This window comes from Papio anubis, chromosome X, assembly GCF_008728515.1.
Source record: "Papio anubis isolate 15944 chromosome X, Panubis1.0, whole genome shotgun sequence".
Lineage (NCBI taxonomy): Eukaryota > Metazoa > Chordata > Mammalia > Primates > Cercopithecidae > Papio > Papio anubis.
In genome coordinates, this window is record NC_044996.1 from 34,289,702 (window position 1) to 34,314,599 (window position 24,898).

Below are 24,898 nucleotides of genomic sequence, written 5' to 3' on the forward strand. Positions count from 1 at the left end.
TTGGTTTTTTGTTGTTGAGTTATAGGAGTTCTTTATATATTCTAGATATTACCCCTTATCAGATAATATGGTTTACAAATATTTCTCCCATTCCATGAGTAGTGAAAAGGCAACCCATGGAAGACATGGAAACAATCTGTTGATTGTGTCTTTTGATGCACAGAAGTTTCTAATTTTGACATAGTCCAATTTATCTATTTTTTACTTTTTTTAAATAAGAGATATACTTTATCTTTTTGTTTTATTGTGGTAAGAACACTTAATATGAGATTTGCCCTCTGGATTTTTACTTTTGTTGCCTGTGCTTTTGGTGACCTGGTGTATTTTTTTTAAGTGTTAATAGATTTTTTTCCCCAGCTTTATTGAGCTATAATTGACAAATAATATATATTTAAATTTTACTGTGTGATAATTTTTTTTTGGGGGGGGGGGTTTGTTTTTTTTTCTACCAGGCTGGAGTACAGTGGCACAATCTCAGCTTACTGCAACCTCCGCCTCCCAGGTTCAAACGATTATCCTGCTTTGGCCTCCCAAGTAGCTGGGATTACAGGCATGCACTACCACGCCTGGCTAATTTTTGTATTTTTATTTACTTATTTTTTTGAGACGGAATCTCACTCTGTCGCCCAGGCTGGAGTGCAGTGGCGTGATCTTGGCTCACTGCAATCTTTGCGTCCCGAGTTCAAGCAGTTGTCATGCCTCAGCCTCCGGAGTAGCTGGGATTACAGATGCATGCCACCACGCCCAGCTAAATTTTGTGTTTTTAGTAGAGACAGTGTTTCACCATGTTGGCCAGGCTGGTCTCAAACTCCTGACCTCAAGTAATCATCCTGTCACCTCGGCCTCCCAAAATGCTGGGATTATAGGCGTGAGCCACCGTGCCTGGCCCAACGTGATTATTTTATATATGTATACATTGTGAAATGATTACCACAATCAAGTTAACACATTCATCACCTCACATAACACATCACCTCACATAGTTACACTTTTTTAAAATAACAGCTTTATTGAGATATAATTCACATGCCTGAAATATTCACCCTTTAAAGTATACAGTTCAGTGAATTTTAATATATCCATAGACTTGTGAGCCTATTACCACAATCTAAATTTAGAACATGTTCATCACCCCTCAGAGAAACCCTACCCATTAGTTGTCACTCCTCATTCTTCTCACCACTTCTACCCCAAACTCCAGGCAGCTACTAATCTACGTTCCATCTCTATAGATTTGCCTATTTTGGAGATTTCTAACATTTTTAAATGAAAATTAGTTTGTAGGGTCTTTTTCACATTAAAATATCACATTTTATAAGTTGAATTTAAATGAATATTTTACTTCCATGCCGTATTGTTTCATTATGTTATCAGTGTGAATTTGTGGCTCCTTTTTTACTGTGTTGATTATGGTTGTGCCAGTGTGCTTTATGCCTTTGGGAGACCCTCTTCAGAAGACTGCCATCAAAAAAGTCCTAGAAAGCAATGGATTGATTCCATTATATCCACTTTTGACATTTTCTTTGTTATAGCAAGTGTGGTATTTTTTTCCTAAACAGGTCAGGAATATCCCGCTATAGTAGAATTTGCACCTTTTCAAAAAGCTGCAAAAAAGAAGACTAAGAAAAGAGATACCAAAGTTGGGACTATCGATGATGGTATAGTATAGCTCTAATTATATAATGCTATTGCTGTGGGGTTTTTAAAAATAATATCTTTGCAAGAGTTAATTCGACCCCAAAATTTTAAATTAGAAAATATACAAAATAAAGTAAGTGAGAAATGTTATTTGCCAATGGAAGCTTTGCTTAATTGTTAGAATAGAGAGGGTTTCTTGCACAGAATTTCTGCTCTCTTTGGCTAGGGCATTTCATTCTTCAACCATTGAACAATATAATGTTGACTATTGAGTAACAAATCACCATAGGTTTATTGATTAGAAAATAGTGGAAAGGCCGGACGTGGTGGCTCACGCCTGTAATCCCAGTACTTTGGGAGGCCAAGGCAGATGGATCACCTGAGGTCAGGAGTTCAAGATCAGCCTGACCAACATGGAGAAACCCTGTCTCTACTAAAAATATAAAATTAGCCGGGTATGGTGGCACATGCCTGTAATCCCAGCTATTCAGGAGGCTGAGGCAGGAAAATTGCTTGAACCCGGGAGGCAGAGGTTGCAGTGAGCCGAGATCGTGCCCTTGCACTCCAGCCCGGGCAACAAGAGCGAAACTCCATCTCAAAAAAAAAAAAAAAGAAAAAGAATATAGTGGACAAAAAATCAGGTTTCAAAGTTTAACAGGTGCTTCTTGAGGCCTCACCATTTTTATGATTATTTATTTGACTTTTGGTTTCCATTTATAAAGAAGAAGGTTTGAAGTGTCGTAGGAAAATTTCCATACCCAGGTAACTTTATATAAAGTAGCTGAAGTTGTCCCTCCTATTTTCTGGTCTTTGAATATACAGTTAGCTACACACATAGGTTGAACAGGAATAGAAGAACTGAGACCAGGTGCGGTTGCTCACACCTGTAATCCCAGCACTTTGGGAGGCCAAAGCGGGCAGATTAGCTGAGGTCAGGAGTTTGAGACCAGCCTGGCCAACATGGTGACACACCCCATCTCTACTAAAAACACAAAAATTATCTAGGCATGGTGGCAGGCACCTGTAATCCCAGCAACTTGGGAGGCTGCTGAGGAAGAAGAATTGCTTGAACCCAGGAGGCGGAGGTTGCAGTGAGCTGAGACCACGCCATTGCACTCCAATCTGGGCAACAAGAGCAAAATAATTGCCATTTAAGGTATACTGGCTCCAGGTTTTGAGACCTTTGTAATGTTATGTTAGATAGCTGTTACACAACTCTTTATGTTGGATAAGGACTTAGGCCCATATTTTATATCAGATTGATGTTTTAGAATCATCTAGTTTAATTTCCATCATTTGTTACTATTACAGGTATTTTATAAAAAAAAAAAACACAGTAAAGACTCAATAACACATAGCTGTGATATTGGTTTTATTACAGATTTAGATCTGGAAGACTTGATCAAGTGACATATAGAAACAAGCAATATAGTGCCTTAGATGTGTCACCCTTTCTGATGTCAGAGGTCAGAGGTCTAGGAGAGAACTCCAGGAATTACAGTCACCTCAAGTGCCACACCTAGGACTTCTCTCTAATTTATCTTTTTGGAACACCTAACTTAGTTTAGTAGGACAGCTCACTGCAAGCTCCGCCTCCCGGGTTCACACCATTCTCCGGCCTCAGCCTCCCGAGTAGCTGGGACTACAGGCGCCCGCCACCTCGCCCGGCTAGTTTTTTGTATTTCTTAATAGAGACGGGGTTTCACCGTGTTAGCCAGGATGGTCTCAATCTCCTGACCTCGTGATCCGCCCGTCTCGGCCTCCCAAAGTGCTGGGATTACAGGCTTGAGCCACCGCGCCCGGCCGACAGTGACTTTTAAAAGCAAACTATGTAATACCCCTAGTGGTTCTGTTATAATGCATGGTGTCTCATTTTTCCTGACCTCCGTGTTATACCAGATTCCTATAGTGAGTATCAGTTATAGGAGTTCTGAGAGCAAATGACCAATTAAGCTCTAAATAGTCTACCTTGTGGGTATGGTTTGGTTTTTTTTTAATCTTCCATGAAGTAAAAAATTATTTGATAAATCAGTATCCTAGATAATGTCTTCTTTTTTGCTTAAAGTCTATTATGTTTTCTGTTTCCTTAAATGATTATTTAGATCCAGAATATAGAAAGTTTTTGGAAAGTTATGCCACAGATAACGAGAAAATGACATCTACTCCGGAGACACTGCTAGAGGAAATAGAAGCAAAAAATAGAGAATTAATAGGTAAGTGGGCAAAAGGAATTAGGGCAACAGCCTTTTCATCACAGTACCTAAGTCTGTCTCCTACCTCCCTCAGTTGCTAGCTGTGTGACTTCGGGGAAGTTACTAGCTTCTCTGAGACTGTTACTGTAAAATGCAGATGGTAATACCTGCCTCACAGCATTATGAGAATCCATTAATAAGGTGGGAAAAATTCTTCGACCTATTTAGTGTCACACAAATGTAATATCAATACAAAAAGTTTGATGGCTGATAAGGAACGTTTAGACAGTGGTAAGCCTTTGAAGGTCAATTGGTATTTCCTAGGAATAAGTTCATATTCCTGAAAAAATTTTGACTTGAAAATACCAAAAAATGAAATTAGTTACTGCAAAATTGAAAACTACTTGAGGAATTCTAGCTTGGATGTTGGTTCTCAGTAATAGGCTGTCACTACTGTATCAGTAGCTGTAAACATGAGCATAATCTTTGACCCAGGATTTCCACTCAGGAATTTATCCTAAGGAATATGTGGGGTTTTTTTGTGTTTTGTTGTTGTTGTTGTTGTTGTTTGCTTTCTCTCTCTTTTTCTCTTTCCCTCTCTCTCTCTCTCTGTCTCTCTGTGTGTGTGTGTGTGTGTGTGTGCTGTGTCGCCCTGTGCTGTGTGTGCTGTGGCGCAATCTCGGCTCACTGCAACTTCCGCCTCCCGGGTTCAGGCGATTCTGCTGCAGTATCTGGATTCTCCCAAGTAGCTGGAAGTACAGGCACCCGCCACTACGCCCGGCCAATTTTGTGTTTTTAGTGGAGCCGGGGTTTTCACCATGTTGGCCAGGCTGATCTCGAACTCCTGACCTCAAGTGATCTGCCTACCTTGGCCTCCAAAAGTGCTGGGATTACAGGCATGAGCCACTGTGCCCGGCCAGGAATACGTGTTTTAAAAAATGGCTGTAAGGCTAATAGCTTATTCAGAATGTTGAAAATGAAAAATATTCTTCCAAAACTTGACTTTTATTAATAGGTGCATAGTATAAGCACATTTCCGGTAACTTTCTTAGAATAAATTCCCAGAAGTGAAATTATGGGGTCAAAAGGATTAGATATTTTTAGCCCCTTCCCCCCAACTTCTTCCAGTTGAACAAGTTTACACTCAGTAAAACAAGAGAATGTCCTAAGTACTTAATTCTCATCAATTGGGAATAACTCTTTCAAGAAATTATTTTGTTGTTTTAATTTGAATTTCTTCACTTTTTAAAAGGTATTTTAATCCCATATTGTTGAAATCGAATGCTGTAAAACTTCTTTCTGATATTACAATTGTGATCTTTCCACATAAGGGGTGTACACATTTTCCCACCTTGGGTGGTTGGCAGGGAATGTCAGAAATGGAATCCTTTCTAGGGATTGATAAGTATTATTAATAATCTGTTTACATTTATGTAGCTAAAAAGACAACCCCACTTTTGAGCTTCCTGAAAAACAAGCAGGTAAATCTTTTGTCTTTATAGTTCTCTCAATACTTTAATTTCATTGCTTTGCATTCTATAGACATTTTAAGAGCATTGGGTTTCTAGAGGATAAATAGATTCTTTTTCCACCATTACTCTTTAAGGATTTGTCTTGTTGGTCTCACTTTCTGGCCCTCTCTTTCACTCTGGTTGTTGGACCAGGAGTTCACTCTACAAACCTGGAATGTTCTTAGGTTGTCCCAGAGACACTCTTTTGATATTCTGAAAGCCTCTGGAGAGATAGTAAGGCAGCAGTGGAAGACTAATATTAGCAGGTCCTGGTCTTCATTGCCTTTCGTTTTCTGGGTGGAGTGGGGGTAACAGTGGTAGAATGCCACTTTGTAGAAAGTAGGAAGGAAAGATTATTTAGTCGGGGTCTACCATGCCTTCGGGATTGATTAGGGTTTTGGTGATGATTATTTTATTTGAAGACTTGTGTTGATGTTTCTTTCTAGAGAATGAGAGAAGAAAAGAGAGAAGAAAGAAGGAGGAGAGAAATAGAAAGAAAAAGACAAAGAGAAGAAGAGAGGAGGAAATGGAAAGAAGAAGAGAAACGAAAGAGGAAAGATATAGAAAAGTTAAAGAAGATAGACAGAATTCCAGAAAGGGACAAATTAAAGGATGAACCAAAGATTAAGGTATGAGAGTACTGAAGCTGACTGCATGTTGCTAAAAATTGCATGTATCTACTTCTTTAAATATGCATGTGTCTTGTGTTGGTGTAAATGAATTTTTTGTTTTGTTTTTGCTCTTTTGGGGGGAAGTGATCCAATAAAAATCTTTCCTGTAATGCTAATAGTATTAGTTTTTAAATTTAAGATCATTTAAAAGGATTTAGTAGTATGTTATTTCTTTGGTGCAGATCTGTGCCATTTTTGTCATTGAAAATGTTTGATTTGTAGACTACTGTCCTCTAAATTCATAGTAAATGAGGGCTTAGGGCTGGCTGGCATGATTTATGGGTTTTATTCAGCTTTTCCTTCATAATTGATACATGAAGTTACCTCATTTGTTTGTTTTCCACTGTCTTCAGGTACACAGGTTTCTGTTACAAGCTGTGAATCAGAAAAATGTAAGGACCAAGTACATGATACAGAGCATCTAGTATCATGTCACACACACAGGTCTTAGCTAATAAGTCCTTTTGGTGGTGGTGGTGGTAGTGTTACTTGTTGAAAACCCCTTCAGATTGACTTAAGTCTTCTTAAAAGCTGAACTATTTTATTGTAAATTTCTACTTTAAAAGGAAGCCCAGGTGACTTCCTGATGCTCTGCTGTGTTCCCAGAAGCTTCATTGACATACAGCCGGAGGACAACCATGCCTCATCTTCTTATACGCTTCTCATAACTGGCTGCCTTGTGGGAGGACTAGGGATAAATACCCTGCATTATGTGCCTTTCCCTCTCACATGACTCCCATAGTATCTTCCTGCATATAGCTGGGAATCTGTGAGCAGCAGATTCGGATTCATGCATTGCATTTGGGAAGAAGAAAATCTGCAGAAAGATCCCAACCTTGCCACTTCCCTTCTGAGGGCGTGGCTTGGGTAGCCCTTGTTTCAACATATTTCCTGGGGAAGTACTAGTACCTAGTACTTCAGATAAAGTCAAAGAAAATCTCACAGAGAGGGTGACAGGGTCTCCTTATTTTACTTCCTGAAAACTCAGCAGTTTATGTAGTAAGGGTTCCCTAAGTCTCTACGGGGCTCATTATTGGTGATGAGGGGCTTGGGGGAGGATGGAGTTTCTCATCTTAATTCTTTCCAGCAATCTCTCTGTCTGCTATGCCACAAGTGACTTGACTTGCTATTCCTAACAATCAGCAAGGCAGAAGGTAGAGCCAGCCATGCTAGAGACATTCATTAATGTTCTTATTAGAGTAATGAACACCTTGGTTTCTAATAAGGATGTTCATTGGAGAAATAAGAGCACTTCCAATGAAACCTGTACGTGGTATCCTCACTTCACACTGGTGCTTCTCAGTGTGCATTTTGGACTCACCATTTGCAGTGGCTGTCTGCGTGCCAAAGTGCTTCGTGCTTATGTCTTGTGGTGCTTTGCCTTTTGCTTAGTAATTTACATGATGCCTTCACCCTGAGATGAACCTTGTATGATGCCTTTACTCTGAGACTTGAAATTCTTCTATTTTGCCTAAGAATCTCTCTGATTATCCAACACTTGGAGGTATTCTCGAGAGATTTATAGCAGGGATGTGAGAAACAATGGCATTTTTGAACATGTGTCAGTATCTATGGCATTGAATACAGAGTTCCTACTCAGTAGAGATGGAACTCCACTATTTGGTTGTATAAGGCATTTAGATTTTTAAATCAAATGCAAAATAATTATTGTTATTCATCTCTAATGGCAAGATAATTGTACCATCATAAGTATGTTATTCTCAGGCTCAAGGCAAAATTATTCCTGCAATGGATCTCTCCTTTGGTGACCAAGATATTTGTCATTCCAAGCACTACATAAAAACAGTCCCAACAGAAATGATCTGCCTAGCACTTAAAATTTGTGGGCTGTTTCCCATCAAGTTATATCAAAATGCTGGTTTGCTACAGAAGCATACTTCAAAGTATGCATTGGTTCACTTAAAGGTTGACCCACTTAAAGCCAAAGGAGGCCGGGCACAGTGGCTCACACCTGTAATCCCAGCACTGTGGGAGGCGGAGACAGAAGGATGGTGTGAGCCCAGGAGTTTGAGACCAACCCGGGCAACATGGTGAGACCCTGTCTCTACAAAAAAATTTAAAAATTAGCCAGATGTAGTGGCGTGCACCTGTTGTCCCAGCTACTCAAGAGGCTGAGGCAGGAGGATCACTTGAGCCCAGGAGGTCAAGGTTGCGGTGAGCCATGTTCACGCCACTGCACTCCAGCATGGGCAACAGAGCGAGACCCTGCCTCACAATAAAAGCCAAAGGAGTCTTGATCCTATTGCCACAAAGTGATTAAACCACTTCGTTCAAGTGGATAACACTTTAATAGCATCCTTTTAGTAAATTACTGCTCTCGTGCACTAGTTGTTCACCTGAAAGGTTAAGCGCACCTGCAGAGATAGGGGGCCTTGTCTAGTCTAAATTTTAAATATTTGGTATACTGGGTTTTTAATAGAATCAGAAGATAGTGTCCCAGCCTTCAAAATAAAAATAAACATTTTCTTTTTAAAGCTGCTCAAGAAGCCAGAAAAAGGAGATGAAAAAGAATTGGACAAAAGAGAAAAAGCCAAGAAATTGGACAAAGAGAATCTCAGTGATGAAAGAGCCAGTGGGCAAAGTTGTACATTGCCCAAGCGTTCTGATAGTGAACCTAAAGATGAAAAACCAAAGAGGTCAGTAGTCAAGGACTCTTTGTTATGTTTGATTTATACATGCTAGTTTTGCTGCTATGTCCTAGACATATACCTGAATTAAGATAAGCTGTTTTATGCAGGGCAGGGGGATGAGGAGGAACGGTTTCAGATATATCCTTGTATCTTAATCTGGGTGAATGGTTTTGGGGTTTTGTTCCTTTTTAAAACGCTAGTATTTTTCACTCTGCTCTGAAAGTGCAACCTCATTGCAGGGGCCAAATCAGAATCACAGTGTTCTGCATTTGTGATTACAAGATCTTTCAGGGTTCTGTCTCAGAGTTGTTTTTCATGCAGACCTGAAGATGAGAGTGGCAGAGACTACAGGGAGAGAGAACGGGAATATGAACGAGATCAGGAGCGCATTCTTCGAGAAAGAGAGAGGCTGAAGCGGCAAGAAGAAGAGCGCCGTAGGCAGAAGGAGCGCTATGAGAAAGAGAAGACTTTTAAGAGAAAAGAAGAAGAAATGAAAAAAGAGAAAGACACACTTCGGGATAAAGGAAAGAAGGCTGAAAGTACAGAATCAATAGGCAGCTCAGAAAAAACTGAAAAGAAAGAAGAAGTGGTCAAGAGAGATCGAATAAGAAACAAGGTACTGATTGTCATTAAACTTGTTTATGAGGAAGTTTTTTTTTCTCCCCTTCCTGCAAGTAAAGAAAGGGCTAGTTCACTGTTATTATAGAATTTTTTTTTTTTTTTTTTTTGAGACGGAGTCTCGCTATTGTGTCACTCAGGTTGAGTGGCCGACCTCTCGGCTCACTGCAAGCTCCGCCTCCCAGGTTCACTTCTATTCTCCTGCCTCAGCCTGAGTAGCTGGGACTACAGGCGCTCACCACCACGCCTGGCTAGTTTTTGTATTTTTAGTAGAGACGCAGCCACCTTATGTTAGCCAGGATGGTCTCGACCTCCTGACTCGTGATCCACCCGCCTCGCCTCCCAAAGTGCTGGGATTACAGGCTTGAGCCACCGCCAAGCCTGCCTTATAGAATTTTAGTTGGGAACTTTAATAATCTGTGAAAGCGGAGTTTTTTTTTTTTGAGGATTGAGTCTTGGTTGTGTCAGCCTAAGGTGGACTGCAGTGCATGCCATCTCTCGGCCACTGCAAGCTCCGCCTCCTGGGTTCAATAACTATCTCTGTTTAGCCTCTGGGTGAAGCTGGGACTTAGGCACCTACCTACTATGCTCTGGCTACTTGTGTTTAGAGGCTGGGTTTCAACTGGCATTAGCCAGGATGGTCTTGATCTCCTGACCTCGTGATCTGCCTGCCTCGGCCTCCCAAAGTGCTGGAATTACAGCATGAGCCACCATGCCCGGCCAACTTTTTTTCAGTCTTGGCTGGGCTTTTATTAACTTACTATAGAAATTGTAAACATACACAAAAGTAGAAAAGAGAATAGTATGATGGGCCAGGCGCAGTGGCTTACACTTATAATCCCAGCACTTTGGGAGGCTGAGGTGGGTGGATTGCTAGAGCCTAGGAGTTCTAGACCAGACTGGCCAACATGGTGAAACCCCGTCTCTACTAAAAATACAAACATCAGCTGGTTGTGGTGGTGCACACCTGTAATCTCAGCTCATCCAGGCTGGAGTACAGTGGCATGATCTTGGCTCACCACAACCTCCACCTCCCGGGTTCAGGTGATTCTCCTGCCTCAGCCTGCCGAATAGCTGGGACTACAGGTGCGAGCCACCATGCCTGGCTAATTTTTGTATTTTTAGTAGAGACCGGGTTTCACCATGTTGGCCAGGCTGGTCTTGAACTCCTGACCTCAGGTGATCCTCCTGTCTTAGCCTCCCAAAGTGCTGGGATTATAGGCGTGAGCCACCGTGCCCAGCCTAATGTCTTTTTTTAATAGGACCTAAACAAATTCCACAAATTATACTTGCTTGAAATGTCTCCTTCAGTTCTTTTTTGTTTTTAATGTATTTTTTGAGACAGTCTTGCTGTGTCACCCAGGCTGGAGTGCAGTGGCATAATCTCAGCTCGCTGTAGCCTCAACCTCCTGGGCTTAAGCGATCCCCCCGACCTCAGCTTCCAGAGTACCTGGGACTACAGGCATGCATCACCACGCCCAGCTAATTTTTAATTTTTTTTGTAGAGATGAAGTCTCCCTATGTTGCTCAGGCTGGTGTTAAACTTTTGAGCTCGACCGATCCTCCCAAAGTATTGGGAATACAGGTGTGAGCCCTGCACCCAGTCAAGTTTTCTTTTAATTTAAACAATTTCCCCTTCTCTTGTTTTCCTACCATTTGTTGCAGAAACCAATTTGTCTTGTAGGGCTTTTCCTGTTCTGAATTGGCAGATTACATCCCCGTGGTGTTAACATGTTCCTCTATCTTCTGTGCTTCCTTTAAAACTGGCACTTAGGGCCGGGCATGATGGCTTATGCCTATAATCCCAACAGTTTGGGAGGCCAAGTCAGGAGGATCACTTGAGCCCAAGAGTTGGAAACCAGCCAGGGCAACATAGGGAGAACCCGTTTGTACTAACAATGTAAGAACAGCCCAGCATGGTAGCACGTGCCTATAATCCCAACTACTAGGGACCTGAGGTGGGAGGATCATTTGAGTGTGGAATATCGAGGCTGCAATAAGCCATGATCGTCCCACTTGCTCTTCAGCCCAGGTGACAGGGTAAGGCCCTATCTCCAAAAAATAATTTATTTACCCAAGCATATAAAATAGTAGTTACAAAATGGTTGCTTTTCTTTGGAGATGGAGAGAGGAAGTAGGCAAGTTGTCATTTACCATGCCCTCACATTTTTGGTCTTAAATGACTTCACTTGAGTATTACATAACTATGACTCTTAAAAATCCCATATAAAAGCTTAATAGCATTGTTGTAACAGTAACATATTTTATTGTACTTCAGGATCGTCCAGCGATGCAGCTTTATCAACCAGGAGCTCGAAGCCGAAATCGACTCTGTCCCCCTGATGACAGCACCAAGTCTGGAGATTCAGCAGCAGAAAGGAAGCAGGAAAGTGGTATTAGCCATAGAAAAGAAGGAGGAGAGGAGTGATAAGTCCAGATGGCCTTAGGTGTCCTGACTGTCTAGGCAGCCAAAGAGCACACGTTAAGCAATCCAGAAGTGCCTTCAGGGCAAAGGAATAGAGAGAAAGGGAGTCGCTGTGCTGGTGAGGTACACTGCAGAGGAGTAAGTCTTGTGTCAAAGCAGGAATCTGATCTGAGGTTCAGAATTGGAAGTACAATTTCATTGCTTTTGCAATTTCTACAATTAATTTTAAAGTGTCAGAAAAAGGTGACGGCGAGGACATGCATTGCAATTTGCAGGGGGAATTGTCAAGGAAGACTTCATCACATATGACACGAGAGAAAAGTAAGAGCTGGTTCTAAAATCAAAAGCTGTTGTTCATCCTGAATTGAATTTTCTGAGTTTGGGTAGAGCAGAGTCGCTTTGAAGCCTTGTTCCGATCTAGTTCTATTGCATTGTTGATGATAAGTGTTGACTTTGGGTAGTGTAGAAGCAACAAGCATGTCCTTGTAGTACAAGTACAGTGAAGGATAGATCACACTTTCATTGATGCAAAAATTTAAATAGTTATGTTACTTCTGTATCCAGTGTCCTAAAGTTTTAGGATTAGTTTTAGTTTTTTGTTTGCTTATATGAGCTTAGCATAAAGAATATTTTTAAACATCATGTTTTGTCTTCAGCATTTTTTCTATTAAGAGGTGAAATGTAGTCCTTGTTTGATTCTTGACAATCCAGTGTGTGTTTGATCTTAGGTCTCATGATCTGAGTGCATACCTCTCCAGGAAGGAAACTGCACCAATGTCTATTCCTGTTAAATAGCAACTTTTAGTCTCAGCTTGTTTTGTTTTGATGTCAATAAATAGTAACAGCATTCAAGTGTGAAGCTAAGTGTGTTTATTAACTTTACTAAATAGCTATGAGTTTTGAGAAATTAAATTTTTGACATCTGACATCACTCACCTTCTGGCGAGGCCGAAGGGAGCTTTAACTCATGGCAGAAGGTGAAGCAGGAGCAGTCATCTCACCCAAAACTTCTCTACAAATAAAAGTCTATTAATTTAAACAAAATAGGCTGGACGCAGTGGCTCACGCCTATAATCACAGCATTTTGGGAGGCCTAGGTGGGCGGATCACTTGAGGTCAGGAGTTCGAGACTACCCTGGCCAACATGGTGAAACCCCATCTCTACTAAAAGTATAAAATTATCTGGGCATGGTGGCGGGCACCTGTAATCCCAGCTACTCGGGAGGCTGAGGCACGAGAATTGCTTGAGCCTGGGAGGTGGAGGTTGCAGTGAGTCAAGATCGTGCCTCTGCACTCCAGCCAGGGCAACAGAGCAAGACCCCATCTCTAAAATAATTTTTAAAAATTAACTGGGCATGGTGGTGTGCACCTGTAGCCCCAGCTACTCAGGAGGCTGAAACTGGAGGATCACTTCAGTCTGGGAAGTCAAGGCTGCAGTGAGCCATGATCATACCAGTGCACTCCAGCCTTGGTTACAGAGTGAGACCCTGCCTCAAAAAATTTTTAAAAATAATAATTTAAAAATAAATATAAACTGTTAGAAACAATAGGAAAGCAAGTGTTTGTTCATTTTCTGCCTCCTTTTCTTCAGATACATGTTTGATTTCTTTGGAAATAAAGGTAGGATGGAGACAACTCAAACCCTGGCTATCTAAACAATAATTGAGCACCTCAGTATGTGTTGGCATTGACACTATGGTAGTGAACACAACGTGGTTGCTTTCTCACAATGCTTATAGCCATGGGGAGTTAGCTGCTCTGGTGGAGAGAAGTGATGCTAAGGGAAGGAGGCAGGAAAAATTGAAAGAGTGAGGGCAGTGGGGGTAACTAGTTCCAGGGCAGTGAAAAAGGATGACTTGGGCATTCATGAAGCTTTAATGCCTTCAAAATCTGGAGGAACTGGAACTGGACCACCCTCCACAGCATGCATGCATAAGGTAGTCCGGAGATAGTAATTAAGCTTTGATTATAAAATTAAGATGTAACTTTCTATGGTATTCACAGATGTTATCTTTAATTCCATAGAGGAAAGGTTAATTAAGGAGGTTTTGTAACTTTTTGTTGGTATAAAGAGTCCTGTATGTTACATGTTTTTGATGGCAGGGTAGGGGCAGGCTGCCTAGATTTTTCTTTACTGCCTCTGGGCTGTCCTTTATACAACAAAAATTTATTATACCAATTGTATCATTATTCAAGGTAGCCAAGATTACACTTGGTGAATTCTTGGAAAGTATATGCTGACAGCTATATACATAGGATTAGTCGTCCTTAGAAATCTCACAAAAGGCCAGGCATGGTGGCTCACGCATGTAATCCCAGCACTTAGGAAAGCCATGGTGGGTGGATCACATGGGGTCAGGAGTTTGAGGCCAGTCTGGCCAACATGGCAAAACCCCATCTCTACTAAAAATACAAAAATCCAAGTGTGCTGGTGGGCACCTGTTATCCCAGCTACTCGGGAGGCTGAGGCATGAGAATCGCTTGAACCTGGGAGGCAGAGATTGCAGTGAGCCAAGATCGTGCCACTGCAATCCAGCCTGGGCAGCAGAGCGAGACTCCCTCTCAAAAATGGAATGAAATGGGCCAGGTGTGATGGCTCATACAGGTAATCCTAGCATTTAGGAGGCCAAGGCAAGAGGATCACTTAACTTCAGGAATTTGAGACCAGGCTGGGCAACATAGGGAGACCCCATCTCTACTAAAAAATTTTAAAACTTAGCCCAGTGTGGGAGAGTGTGCCTGCAATCCCAGCTATTAGGGAGCTGAGGTGGGAGGATCACCAGTATCTGGAATGTCGAGGCTGCAGTGAGCCGCAATTGTGCTACTTGCACTTCAACCTGGGTGACACAGTGAGACCCTGTAAAAGAAATCTACCTAGGCTTATAAAATAGTAATTACAAAATGGTTGCTTTTCGTTGGAGATGGAAAGAGGAAGTAGAGAAGTTGTCATTTACCATGCCCTCATATTTATGGTCTTAAATAACTGGGCTTTAGGATATATTAATATATAACTTATGATTCAGAAAATCCCATGTAAAAGCTTAGTAGCATTGTTGTAACAGTAACATATTTCATTGTACTTCAGGATCATCCAGGGATGCAGTCTTACCATCCAGGAGCTCAAAGCCACTATCAACACTACTTTCCTGATGACAGCACCAACTATAGATACTCACCAGTAGAAGAAAAGCAGGAAAGTAGTATTAGCCATAGAAAAGAAGGAGGAGGCCAGGTGCGATGGCTCACACCTGTAATCCCAGCACTTTGGGAGGCGGAGGCGGGCAGATCGCTTGAGGTCAGGACTTCGAGACCAGCCTGGCCAACATGGTGAAACCCAGTCTCTACTAAAAATACAAAAATCTGTCAGGTGTTGGGGCAGGTGCCTGTAGTCCCAGCTACTGGGGAGGCTGCGGCAGAATTGCTTGAACCCAGGAGGTGGAGGTTGCAGTGAGCCAAGATTGCGCCATTGCACTCCAGCCTGAGCAACAAAGTAAGACTCCATCTCAAACAAACAAAAAAAAAAAAAAGGAGGAGGAGAGGTGTGTGATAAGTCCTGATGACATAGGTGTCCTGATTGTCTAGGCAGCCAAAGGACACATGGTAAGCCATCCAAAAGTGCCTTCAGGGCAAAAGAATAGAGAGAAAAGGGGTCACTGTGCTGGTGGGGTACACTTCAGAGGAGTAAATTTTATGTCAAAGCAGGAATCTGGTCAGAGGTTCCGAATTGGGAGTACAATTTCATTGTTTTTGCAATTTCTACAAATTAACTTTATTGTCAGAAAAAGCTGATGGTGAGGACATGCATTGCAGTTTGCAGGAGGGAAATGTCAAATGAGGACTTTATCACATATGACATGAGAGAAAAGTAAAAGCTATTTCTAAAATCAAAAGCTGTTGTTCATCCTGAATTGAATTTTCTTAATTTGGGTGGTATAGAGTCTCTTTGAAGTCTTGTTCCAATCTCCTTCTGTTGCATTGTTGATGGTAACTGTTGACTTTGTGTAGTGTAGAAGCAAGAAGCATGTCCTCATAGTACAAGTGCAGGGAAGGATAGAACAAACTTTCGTTGATGCAAACATTTATTATTTATTTATTTATTTATTTTTGAGACAGAGTACTGAATTCACCTCTTGGAAGTATTGAAAGGAGATGAACAAGATTAGTTTCTGCCTTCACTAGCTTACCTTGGTTTTTTTCCACCAGGGAAAAATCAATTCGTGGTTCACTACTGTATTAGGCAATTCTTGCATTGCTATAAAGAAATGTCTAAGACTTGTTAGTTTATAAGAAAAGAGATTTAATTGGTTCACAGTTCTGCAGGCTGTACAAGCATGGCATCTGACATCTCTCAGCTTCTAGGAGGCCTCAGGGAGCTTTTACTCATGGCGGAAGGTGAAGCAGGAGCAGGCATCTCATGTCACAGAGTGAGCAAGAGAGTGAGTGCAGGAGGAGATGCCACACTTTACAACAACCAGCTCTGTAAGAACTCACTATGGAGAGGACAGCGCCAAGCCATGAGGGATCTGCCCCATAACCCAAACACCCCACCAGGCCCCACCTCCAACACTGGGGATTATATTTCCATGAGATTTAGGTGGGGACAAATATTCAAACCACATCCACTATTCTGGTCCCATAAGAACAAAATGTTTAGACAACATCCTTGAGCTTTTGCCTGATTTTCATTCATTCTGCCAGCCCTTCCTAACATGGCATCAGTTTGCCTTTACTTTCTAAATCACGACTTTATGTTTCCTCAGCTTTTAGAAACAAGTAGCCCAAGAGGCATGTAGAAGAGCCCCCAATAATGATTGAAAGTGAATGACTCAACTGGGAGAGAGGATTAAGGGAAGGGAAAATTTCAAGGAGATTGGCCGACAGTGTCCCATGCCACAGAGGAGGTTAAGGAAGACAAGAAATGGAAGTGTTCATTGGATTTGGCAGTCGTGATTTCATTAGTGAACTAATGAAACTGATGACCTAAAAGAGACAGAAACCATGTTTACAGTGAGGGGTGAATGGCAGGTGGGAAATGGATGTATAGATTTGAAATTCATCCATTTTTATTTAGGTGGTCATTGAAGTCTTGGCTATGGATTCTGTCACTTTAGGGGGAGAGAGAAAAGAACAGAAGCAGACCTAGGCCCCAGTCTTGAATAATGCTAACGTTACATAGAGGTAAGAGAACATATCTACAAAGACAGAAGGACTAGCCAGAGAATAGGAAAAAAAACCAGAAGACTCTGGGTTACTTAATCCAAAGTAACCCAGAGAAAAGTTTCAAGGAAGAGGAGTGGCCAGCAGGGTTGGATGCCGCTGAATGGTCAAATACGATGCCTGACAAAGGCCATGGCATTCAGTGACTTGCAAATCATTGATGACCTACAATTATGGAACAGGGAAGCCAGACTGGGTTGAGAAAGGAAACAATATATACAACTTTTTAGAGAAGTACAAGGGAACTTCAAAAGTCTGTGGACCCTTAGTTCTACTCTGAGGCCTCCTTCACATTCTTCTGAACATATCAAAGTATAATTATAAGAAAGAATTGCCAGGCAGGGCGGCTGACGCCTGTAATCCCAGCACTTTGGGAGGCCAAGGCGGGCAGATCACAAGGTCAGGAGTTCAAGATCAGCCTGGCCAATATGGTGAAACCCTGTCTCTACTAAAAATACAAAAATTAGCCAAGCGTGGTGGTGCACGCCTGTAGTCCCAGCTACTTGGGAGCTGAGGCAGAAGAATCACTTGAACCGGGGAGGCGGATGTTGCAGTAAACTGAGATTACGCCACTGCACTCCAGCCTGGGAGACAGACCGAGACTCCATCTCAGAAAAAAAAGAATTGGCTAGGCATGGTGGCTCACGCCTGTAATACCAGCACTTTGGGAGGCAGAGGCAGATGTATCACCTGAAGTCAGGAGTTCAAGACCAGAATGGCCAACATGGTGAAACCCTGTCTCTACTAAAAATACAAAAATTAGCTAGGTGTGGTGGTGGGCACCTGTAATTCCAGCTACTCGGGAGGCTGAGGCAGGAAAATTGCTTAAACCCAGGAGGCAGAGGTTGCAGTGAGCCGAGATTGTACCACTGAACTCCAGCCCAGGTGACAAGAGCAAAACTCCGTCTCAAAAAAAGGAGGAAAGAATCATGATATGCAGTAAGTTCCTATGAGGATTTTTTTTTTTTTTTTTTAAAGTAAGGACTCCCTCTGTTACCCAAGCTGGAGTGCAATGGCACAATCGCGGCTCACTGCAGCCTTGACATTCAGGGCTCAGATGATTCTCCCACCTCAGCCTCTTGAGTAGCTGAGATTACAGGCATGTGACACCACACTCAGCTACTTTTTGTATTTTTTGTAGAGAGAGGGTTTTCCCATGTTGTCCAGGCTGGTCTGAAACTCCTGGGATCAAGCAATCTGCCCACCTTAGCCTCCCAAAGTGCTGGGATTACAGGCATGAGCCACTGTGCCTGGCTTCATATGGATTTTCAAAAGAACAGAAGCCAGGCGCGATGGCTCATGCCTGTAATCACAGTCCTTTGGGAGGCCAAGGCAGGTGGATCACCTGAGGTCAGGAGTTCGAGACCAGCCTGGCCAACATGGTGAAACTTGGTCTCTACTAAAAACTACAAAAAAAAATTTAGTGAGGCATGGTGGCGTGTGCCTTTCCTTCCAACTCCAACTATTTGGAAGGCTGAATCAGGAGAACGCTGAACCCGGGGAGCAGTAGTTGTGGTGAGCCAACATTGACACCGCACTCTGTGCTAAGCAACAGAGCAAGACTCTGTCTCAAAAAAAGAAGAAGACAAAATGTGAAAAAAAGAAAGAGGCAAGACGTAACACAGCTTGTAATCCCAGAACTTTGGGAGGCTGAGGTGGCGATCATCTGAGGCTGAGTTCCAGACCAATGGGCAATATGGTGGAATCCCTGCCCTCTACTGGAAAATACACAGCAGCCTAGCATGATGCAGTGGTGCCTGTAATCCCAGCTACTTGGGAGGCTGAGATGGGGAGAACGCTGAACACCGGGAGGTGAAGGCTGCAGTGAACTGAGATCAGCACTGCTGCACTCCAGCCTGGTGATGCCTCGTGAGACCCGCCTCAAAAAAAAAAAAGAAAAAAACCCAAGAGTGTGTGGAAAATAGAACTAAAAAGGCCGAAACAGTGGTTTCAGCCTATAATCCCAGCACTTGGGAGGCCGGGGAGGCATATGGATCAATGAGGTCTAAAGATCGAGACTATCCTGGCCAACGTAGAAAACCCCTCACTTCATTAAAAATGCATAGAAATTAGCTGGGCGTGGTGGCACACCCAGTAGTCCCAGCTACTCCAGGAGGCTGAGGCAGGAGAGTCGCTTGAACTCCAGCCACTGCACTGTTTCAAGACAGAGCATATCCCGCCTAAAATTACATATACATGTGCGTGTGTGCGTATGCACATATGCATATATGTGTATACACATCAATACGCTATTATTCGTGTGTGGTATATACACATACATATTTGTGCGGCATATTATTGATACATTTCCTCATCACAAGCCCACCCGTCGTACATTAATTTTGTAAGTAAATAGATACTAGCCATTTATTTATTTATTTATTTTTGTCTCTTGCTTGCAGCACCTAGATACTAGCCATTTCATCCATCCCCAAGGAATTGGAGATCGTGGTAATTTAACCACATCAATGCAATCTTTTTTTGCATTATTTACTGAAGAAAAATGGGTGCCCTTTACAGATTTTTTAAGATTAGCAAACAAAAAGAAGTCAGAGGGTACTAAATCCTGACTGTAAGGTGGATGCCTAATGGGTTTCCATGGAAACTCTCAAAATTGCTCTTGTTTGGTGAGAGGCACAAGCAGGAGCATTGCCGTGGTAGAAAAGGACTCTCTGGTGAAACTTTCCTGGGCATTTTTCTGCTAAAGAGTTAGCTAACTTTCTCAAGACACTCTCATAATAAGCAGATATTATTATTATCTGGCCCTCCAGAAAGTCAACAAGCAAAATTTCTTAAGCAGTTCAAAAAGCTATTGCCATGACCTTTGCTCTTGGCCAGTCCATTTCACTTTGACTGGATCACTTTAACCTCTTTGGAGTCATTGCCTTGATTGTGCTTTGTTTTCAGAGTCATACTGGGAAAGCCACGTATCACTTCTCATTACACTTTCCCAATAGATGGCTTCATGATCTATCGGTTGGAGCAAAAGTCATTGCTGTTTTTGACATTCCTTTCGATGGCAAATAAAATAATTAATTTTGCAGCAACCTGATAGATCCCACTTGTTTACAATTTCCATTGAAATCTCTGTTCTTTGCAGCTGATCTGGTTTCAGCACCCATCAAGTGGAAAGTTTGCTCAGCTTTTACTTTTTCAGTCAGAATTGTGTAAGCTGAACCCATTGAGATGTCTGTGGTGTTGGCTGTTGTTTCTGCTGTTTTTTTTTTTTTTTTTGAGACAAGGTCGCGCCCTGTCGCCCAGGCTGGAGTGCAGTGGGTAAATCTCTACTCACTGCGACCTCTGCCTCCCGGGTTCAAGCTATTCTCCTGCCTCAGCATCCCCTAGTACCTGGGATTACAGGGACGCACCACCACGCCTGGCTAGTTTTTGTATTTTCAGTAGAGATGGGGTTTCGCCATGTTGGCGAGGCTGGTCTCGAACTCCTGACCGCAGTTGTTCCACCCTCCTCGGCCTCCCAAAGTGCTGGGATTACGGGCGTGAGCCACCGCATCTGGCCGTGTTTCTGCTGTTAATCATTGGTCCTTTTCTTTTTTTGAGACAGTCTCACTCTGTTATCCAAGCTGGAGTACAGTGGCACGATTTCGGCTCACTGCAAGCTCCGCCTCCCGGACACAAACAGATTCTCCTGCCTCAGCCTCCCGAGTAGCTGGGACTATAGGCGCGCACCACCATGCGCGGCTAATTTTTGTATTTTTTCAGTAGAAAAGGGATTTCACCAGCTTGGCCGGGCTGGTCTCAAACTCTGGACCTCAAGGGATCCACTTGACCTCCCAAAGTGCGGTTATTACAGGCATGAGCTACCACACCTGGCTGATTCTTTTCAGTTAGGGCACAAAGAGGATTAATTTTTTTCCTTGCAAATTGATGTCCTGCTGCTGCAGCCTTCATCTTTAATGTCATCTTTTCCCTTGTTACAATTATCCATTTGTAAACTGCTGATTTTTTAAGGTGCATTGTCCCCATAAACTTTTGGTAAAGCATCAGTGATTTTACCATTCTTCCACCCAAGCTTCACCCTAAATTTGATGTTTGTTCTTGCTTCAATTTTAGCAGAATTCATGTTGCTCTGATAGGGGCTCTTTTCAAACTGATGACTTCTCCTTTTTTAGTGCCTCAAACTAGATCCTGTCAAGATGTTTTATAATGAGTTAGTACCAGTTTATTTTGGTGCAAAAAGATTTTGAAATCCATGCATAGTTTTTCATAATACACAATTTCCATGGACTTTTAAAGACTTCTGATATGTCTGTTGATACAGTTTGGCTCTGTATACCCACCCAAATCTCATCTTGAATTGTAATCTTCATGTGTCTAGGGAGGAATCTGGATTATGGGGATAGTCTCCTACATGCTGATCTCATGATAGTAAGTCTCACAAGATCTGATGGTTTCATATGAGGCAGTTTTTCCTATGCTCGCACTTCACCTCTAGTCTGCTGCCATGTAAGACATGCCCGCTTCCCCTTTTGCCATGATTATATGTTTCCTGAGGATCCCCCGGCCATGTGGAACTGTGAGTCAGTTAAACCTCTTTTCTTTATAAATTACCCACGCTCAGGTATCTCTTTCTACCAGTGTGAAAACGGACTAATACAGCTGTGAAAGAAATGGCGATACGGCCGGGCGCAGTGACTCACACCTGTAATCCTAGCACTTTGGGAAGCCAAGGCTGGTGGATCACCTGAGGTCAGAAGTTTGAGACCAGAACGGCCAACATGGTGAAACTCCGTCTCTACCAAAAATAGAAAAATTAGCTGGGCGTGGTGGTGCACACCTGTAGTCCCAGCTACTCAAGGGGCTGACGCAGGAGAACCGCTGGAACCCAGGAGGCGGAGGTTGCAGTGAGCGGAGATCACGCTATTGCACTTCAGCCTGGGTGACAGAGCAAGACTCTTTCAAAAAAAAAAGAGAAAAAAAAAAATAAATGGAGATACATAGGTTAATGGTGCTAATGAAGCTTTATTTTAAATATGAGAAAGTATGTTTAGAAGCCAAAAGGAAAGCTCTAGAAGGATGAACACACAAGAGAAAGAGACAACGAATACTGTAGGCTTCTTGCAAAGGCAGGTGTAAATGGAAGCCAAGGTAGAGGTTAGAGGAGTTGGCCCTAGGAGAAGCAACGCTCCTGAACCACTAGGCATGAGTTGACATCCCTTGCCTCTTTGTCTAGCCTGTTGCCAGCCATCTCAAGGCAGTTTTCATATCAGCACCTCCCTCTTTTGTTCTACTTGCCTTGCCTGTCCAACTCTGGATAAACCATCCATCCCCACCCCACCCTCTTAAATTTCTTCCATTTGCTCATTCATTTAGTAAACATGTACCAATCACTGACTGTGTGCCAGGCCCTGGGGTCAAGGATTCAAATAAGTCCTTGTCTGTGTTGAACTCATGGTTCAGTATTGGCAAGAGACAAATAGCCATAATCAGATCATGATGCACAATGTCAGAAGGGCTGTAGTAGCACAGGGTGGTGTGGGAGCCTCCTGCCCCTAAGCTGCAAGTGTTGCTGGAGAAAATCCCTCAGCCAGATCAACTGGTGAAACCACAGGAGGACCCTCCCTCCTGTTAAGCAATTTTTAAAATCCATCTTTAATTGGTATCCTTTCCCCCAATACCACATTTCTTCTTCTAGTTTGCCCCCTTCCTCTCCTTTCTTGTGTTGTAGGCAGCGAGGGTGAGGACCAGTTCATCATAAAGTGTAATTTCATGTCCTTAATAACTATAGGCCAGGCACCGTTACTCATGCTTGTAATCCTAGCACTTTGGGAAGCCAAGACGAGAGGATCACTTTGAGGCCAGGAATTCAAGACAAGCCTGGGGCCAGTGTTGGTGGCTCATGCCTATAATCCCAGCACTTTGGGAGGTCAATGCGAGCAGATCACTTGAGGTCAGGAGTGTGAGATCAGCCTGAAAAACATGGTAAAACCCTGTCTCAACTAAAAATACAAAAATTAGCCAGGTATGGTGGTGCATGCCTGTAGTCCCAGCTACTTGGGAGGCTGAGGCAGGAGAATCACTTGAACTGGGGAGGCAGAAGTTGCAGCAAGCTGAGATCACACCACTGTACTCCAGTCTGGTCGACAAAGCAAGACTCTATCTCAGACAAGAAAAAATAAAAAGGAAAAAAAAAAAAGAAAAGAAGTGGGTCAAGCGTGATGGCTCCTGCAGGTAACCCTAGCATTTGGGAGGCCAAGGTAGGAGGATCACTTAACTTCAGGAGTTCGAGAACAGCCTGGGCAACATAGGGCAACCCCGTCTCAGCTAAAATTTAAAAACTTAACCCAATGTGGCAGCACAGGCCTGCAATCCCAGCTACTAGGGAGCTGAGGTGGTAGGATTCCTTGAGTCTGGAATGTCGAGGCTGGATCATGCCACTTGCACTGCAGCCTGGCTGACACAGTGAGACCCTATCTCCAAAGAAACCATATAAAATAATAATTATGAAATGGTTGCTTTTCTTTGGAGATGGAGAGAAGTGGTGGGCAAGTTGTCATTTACCATGCCCTCATATATTTGGTCTTAAATGACTGGGCTTTAGTATATATTAATATATAAGGTATAACCTGAAAATCTCATGTAAAAGCTTAGTAGCATTGTTGTAACAGTAACATATTTCATTGTACTTCAGGATTGTCCATGGATGCAGCGTTACCATCCAGGAGCTCGAGGCCGAGGTCGACTCTGGCACCCTGTTGACAAGTCTAGAAATTCAGCAGTAGAAAGAAACCAGGAAAGTGGTATTAATCTTAGAAAAGAAGGAGGAGAAGAGTGATAAGTCCAGATGGCCTTAGGTGTCCTGACTGTCTAGGCAGCCAAAGAGCATGTTAGGCAATCCAGAGGGCAAAGGAATAGAGATAAAGGGGGTTGCTGTGCTGGTGGGGTACACTGCAGAGAAGTTTTGTGTCAAAGCGGGAATCTGATCAGAGGTTCAGAATTGGAAGTACTATTTCATTGTTTTTGCAATTTTACAATTTAATATTTATTTATTTATTTATTTATTTATTTATTTATTTATGTTGAGGCAGTTTCGCTCTTGTTGCCCAGGCTAGAGTGCAATGGCATGATCTCAGCTCACCGCAACCTCTGCCTCCTGGGTTCAAGCGATTCTCCTGCCTCAGCCTTCTGAGTAGCTGGGATTACAGGCATGCACCACCACGCCCGGCTAATTTTATATTTTTTAGTAGAGATGAGGTTTCTCCATGTTGGTCAGGCTGGTCTCGGACTCCCAACCTCAGATGATCCGCCCGCCTCAGCCTCCCAAAGTGCTGGGATTACAGGCATGAGCCACTGATCCCGGCCGGTCTACAATTTAAAGTGTCAGAAAAAGCTGATGGCGAGGACATGCATTGCAATTTGCAGGGGGAAATGTCAAGTGAGGACTTCATCACATATGACCGAGAGAAAAGTAAGAGCTGGTTCTAAAATCAAAAGCTCTTGTTCATCCTGAATTGAATTTTCTAAATTTGGGTGGAGTAGAGTCGCTTTGAAGCCTTGTTCCAATCTTGTTATATTGCATTGTTGATGATAACTGTTGACTTTGTTTAGTGTAGAAGCAACAAGCATGTCATTGTAGTACAAGTACGGTGAAGGATAGAACAAATTTTTGTTAATGCAAACATTCATTTATTCATTCATTTATATATTGAGATGTAGTTTCATTCTTGTCACCCAGGCTGGAGTGCAGTGGCGCAATCTCGGCTCACTGCAACCTCTGCCTCCCGGGTTCAAGCAATTCTCCTGTCCCAGTCTCCCAAGTAACTGGGATTACAGGCACCTGCCACCATACCCAGATAATTTTTGTATTTTTAGTAGAGTTGGGGTTTCACCATGTTGGCCAGGCTGGTCTCAAACTCCTGACCTTAGGTGATCCGCCCGCCTAGGCCTCCCAAAATGCTGAGATTACAGGCGTGAGCCACCGCGCCCGCCTGATACAAACATTTAAATAGTCATGGTA

At 42.7% G+C, this 24,898-nt stretch overlaps 1 protein-coding gene across 7 annotated transcripts in view; it reads left to right on the top strand.

Annotated features, from left to right (window-relative positions):
- UPF3B (UPF3B regulator of nonsense mediated mRNA decay) overlaps nucleotides 1-24,898 on the top strand; it is a 55,242-nt gene that overhangs the window by 7,112 nt on the left and 23,232 nt on the right. For 2 of the 7 annotated variants that reach the window (XM_009198187.4, XM_017954284.3), the window contains exons 4-13: nucleotides 1,560-1,658; nucleotides 3,741-3,851; nucleotides 5,268-5,311; nucleotides 5,788-5,970; nucleotides 6,366-6,404; nucleotides 8,509-8,669; nucleotides 8,985-9,279; nucleotides 11,560-11,667; nucleotides 14,792-14,899; nucleotides 23,573-23,674. In XM_009198187.4, the coding sequence (XP_009196451.1) occupies nucleotides 1,560-1,658; nucleotides 3,741-3,851; nucleotides 5,268-5,311; nucleotides 5,788-5,970; nucleotides 6,366-6,404; nucleotides 8,509-8,669; nucleotides 8,985-9,279; nucleotides 11,560-11,667; nucleotides 14,792-14,899; nucleotides 23,573-23,674 (1,250 nt within the window). Of the gene's footprint in view, nucleotides 1-1,559; nucleotides 1,659-3,740; nucleotides 3,852-5,267; nucleotides 5,312-5,787; nucleotides 5,971-6,365; nucleotides 6,405-8,508; nucleotides 8,670-8,984; nucleotides 9,280-11,559; nucleotides 12,566-14,791; nucleotides 14,900-23,572; nucleotides 23,675-24,898 lie in introns of those variants that run through there. The other 5 variants (XM_021932596.2, XM_009198188.4, XM_009198190.4 and 2 more) reach the window with 5 other exon arrangements.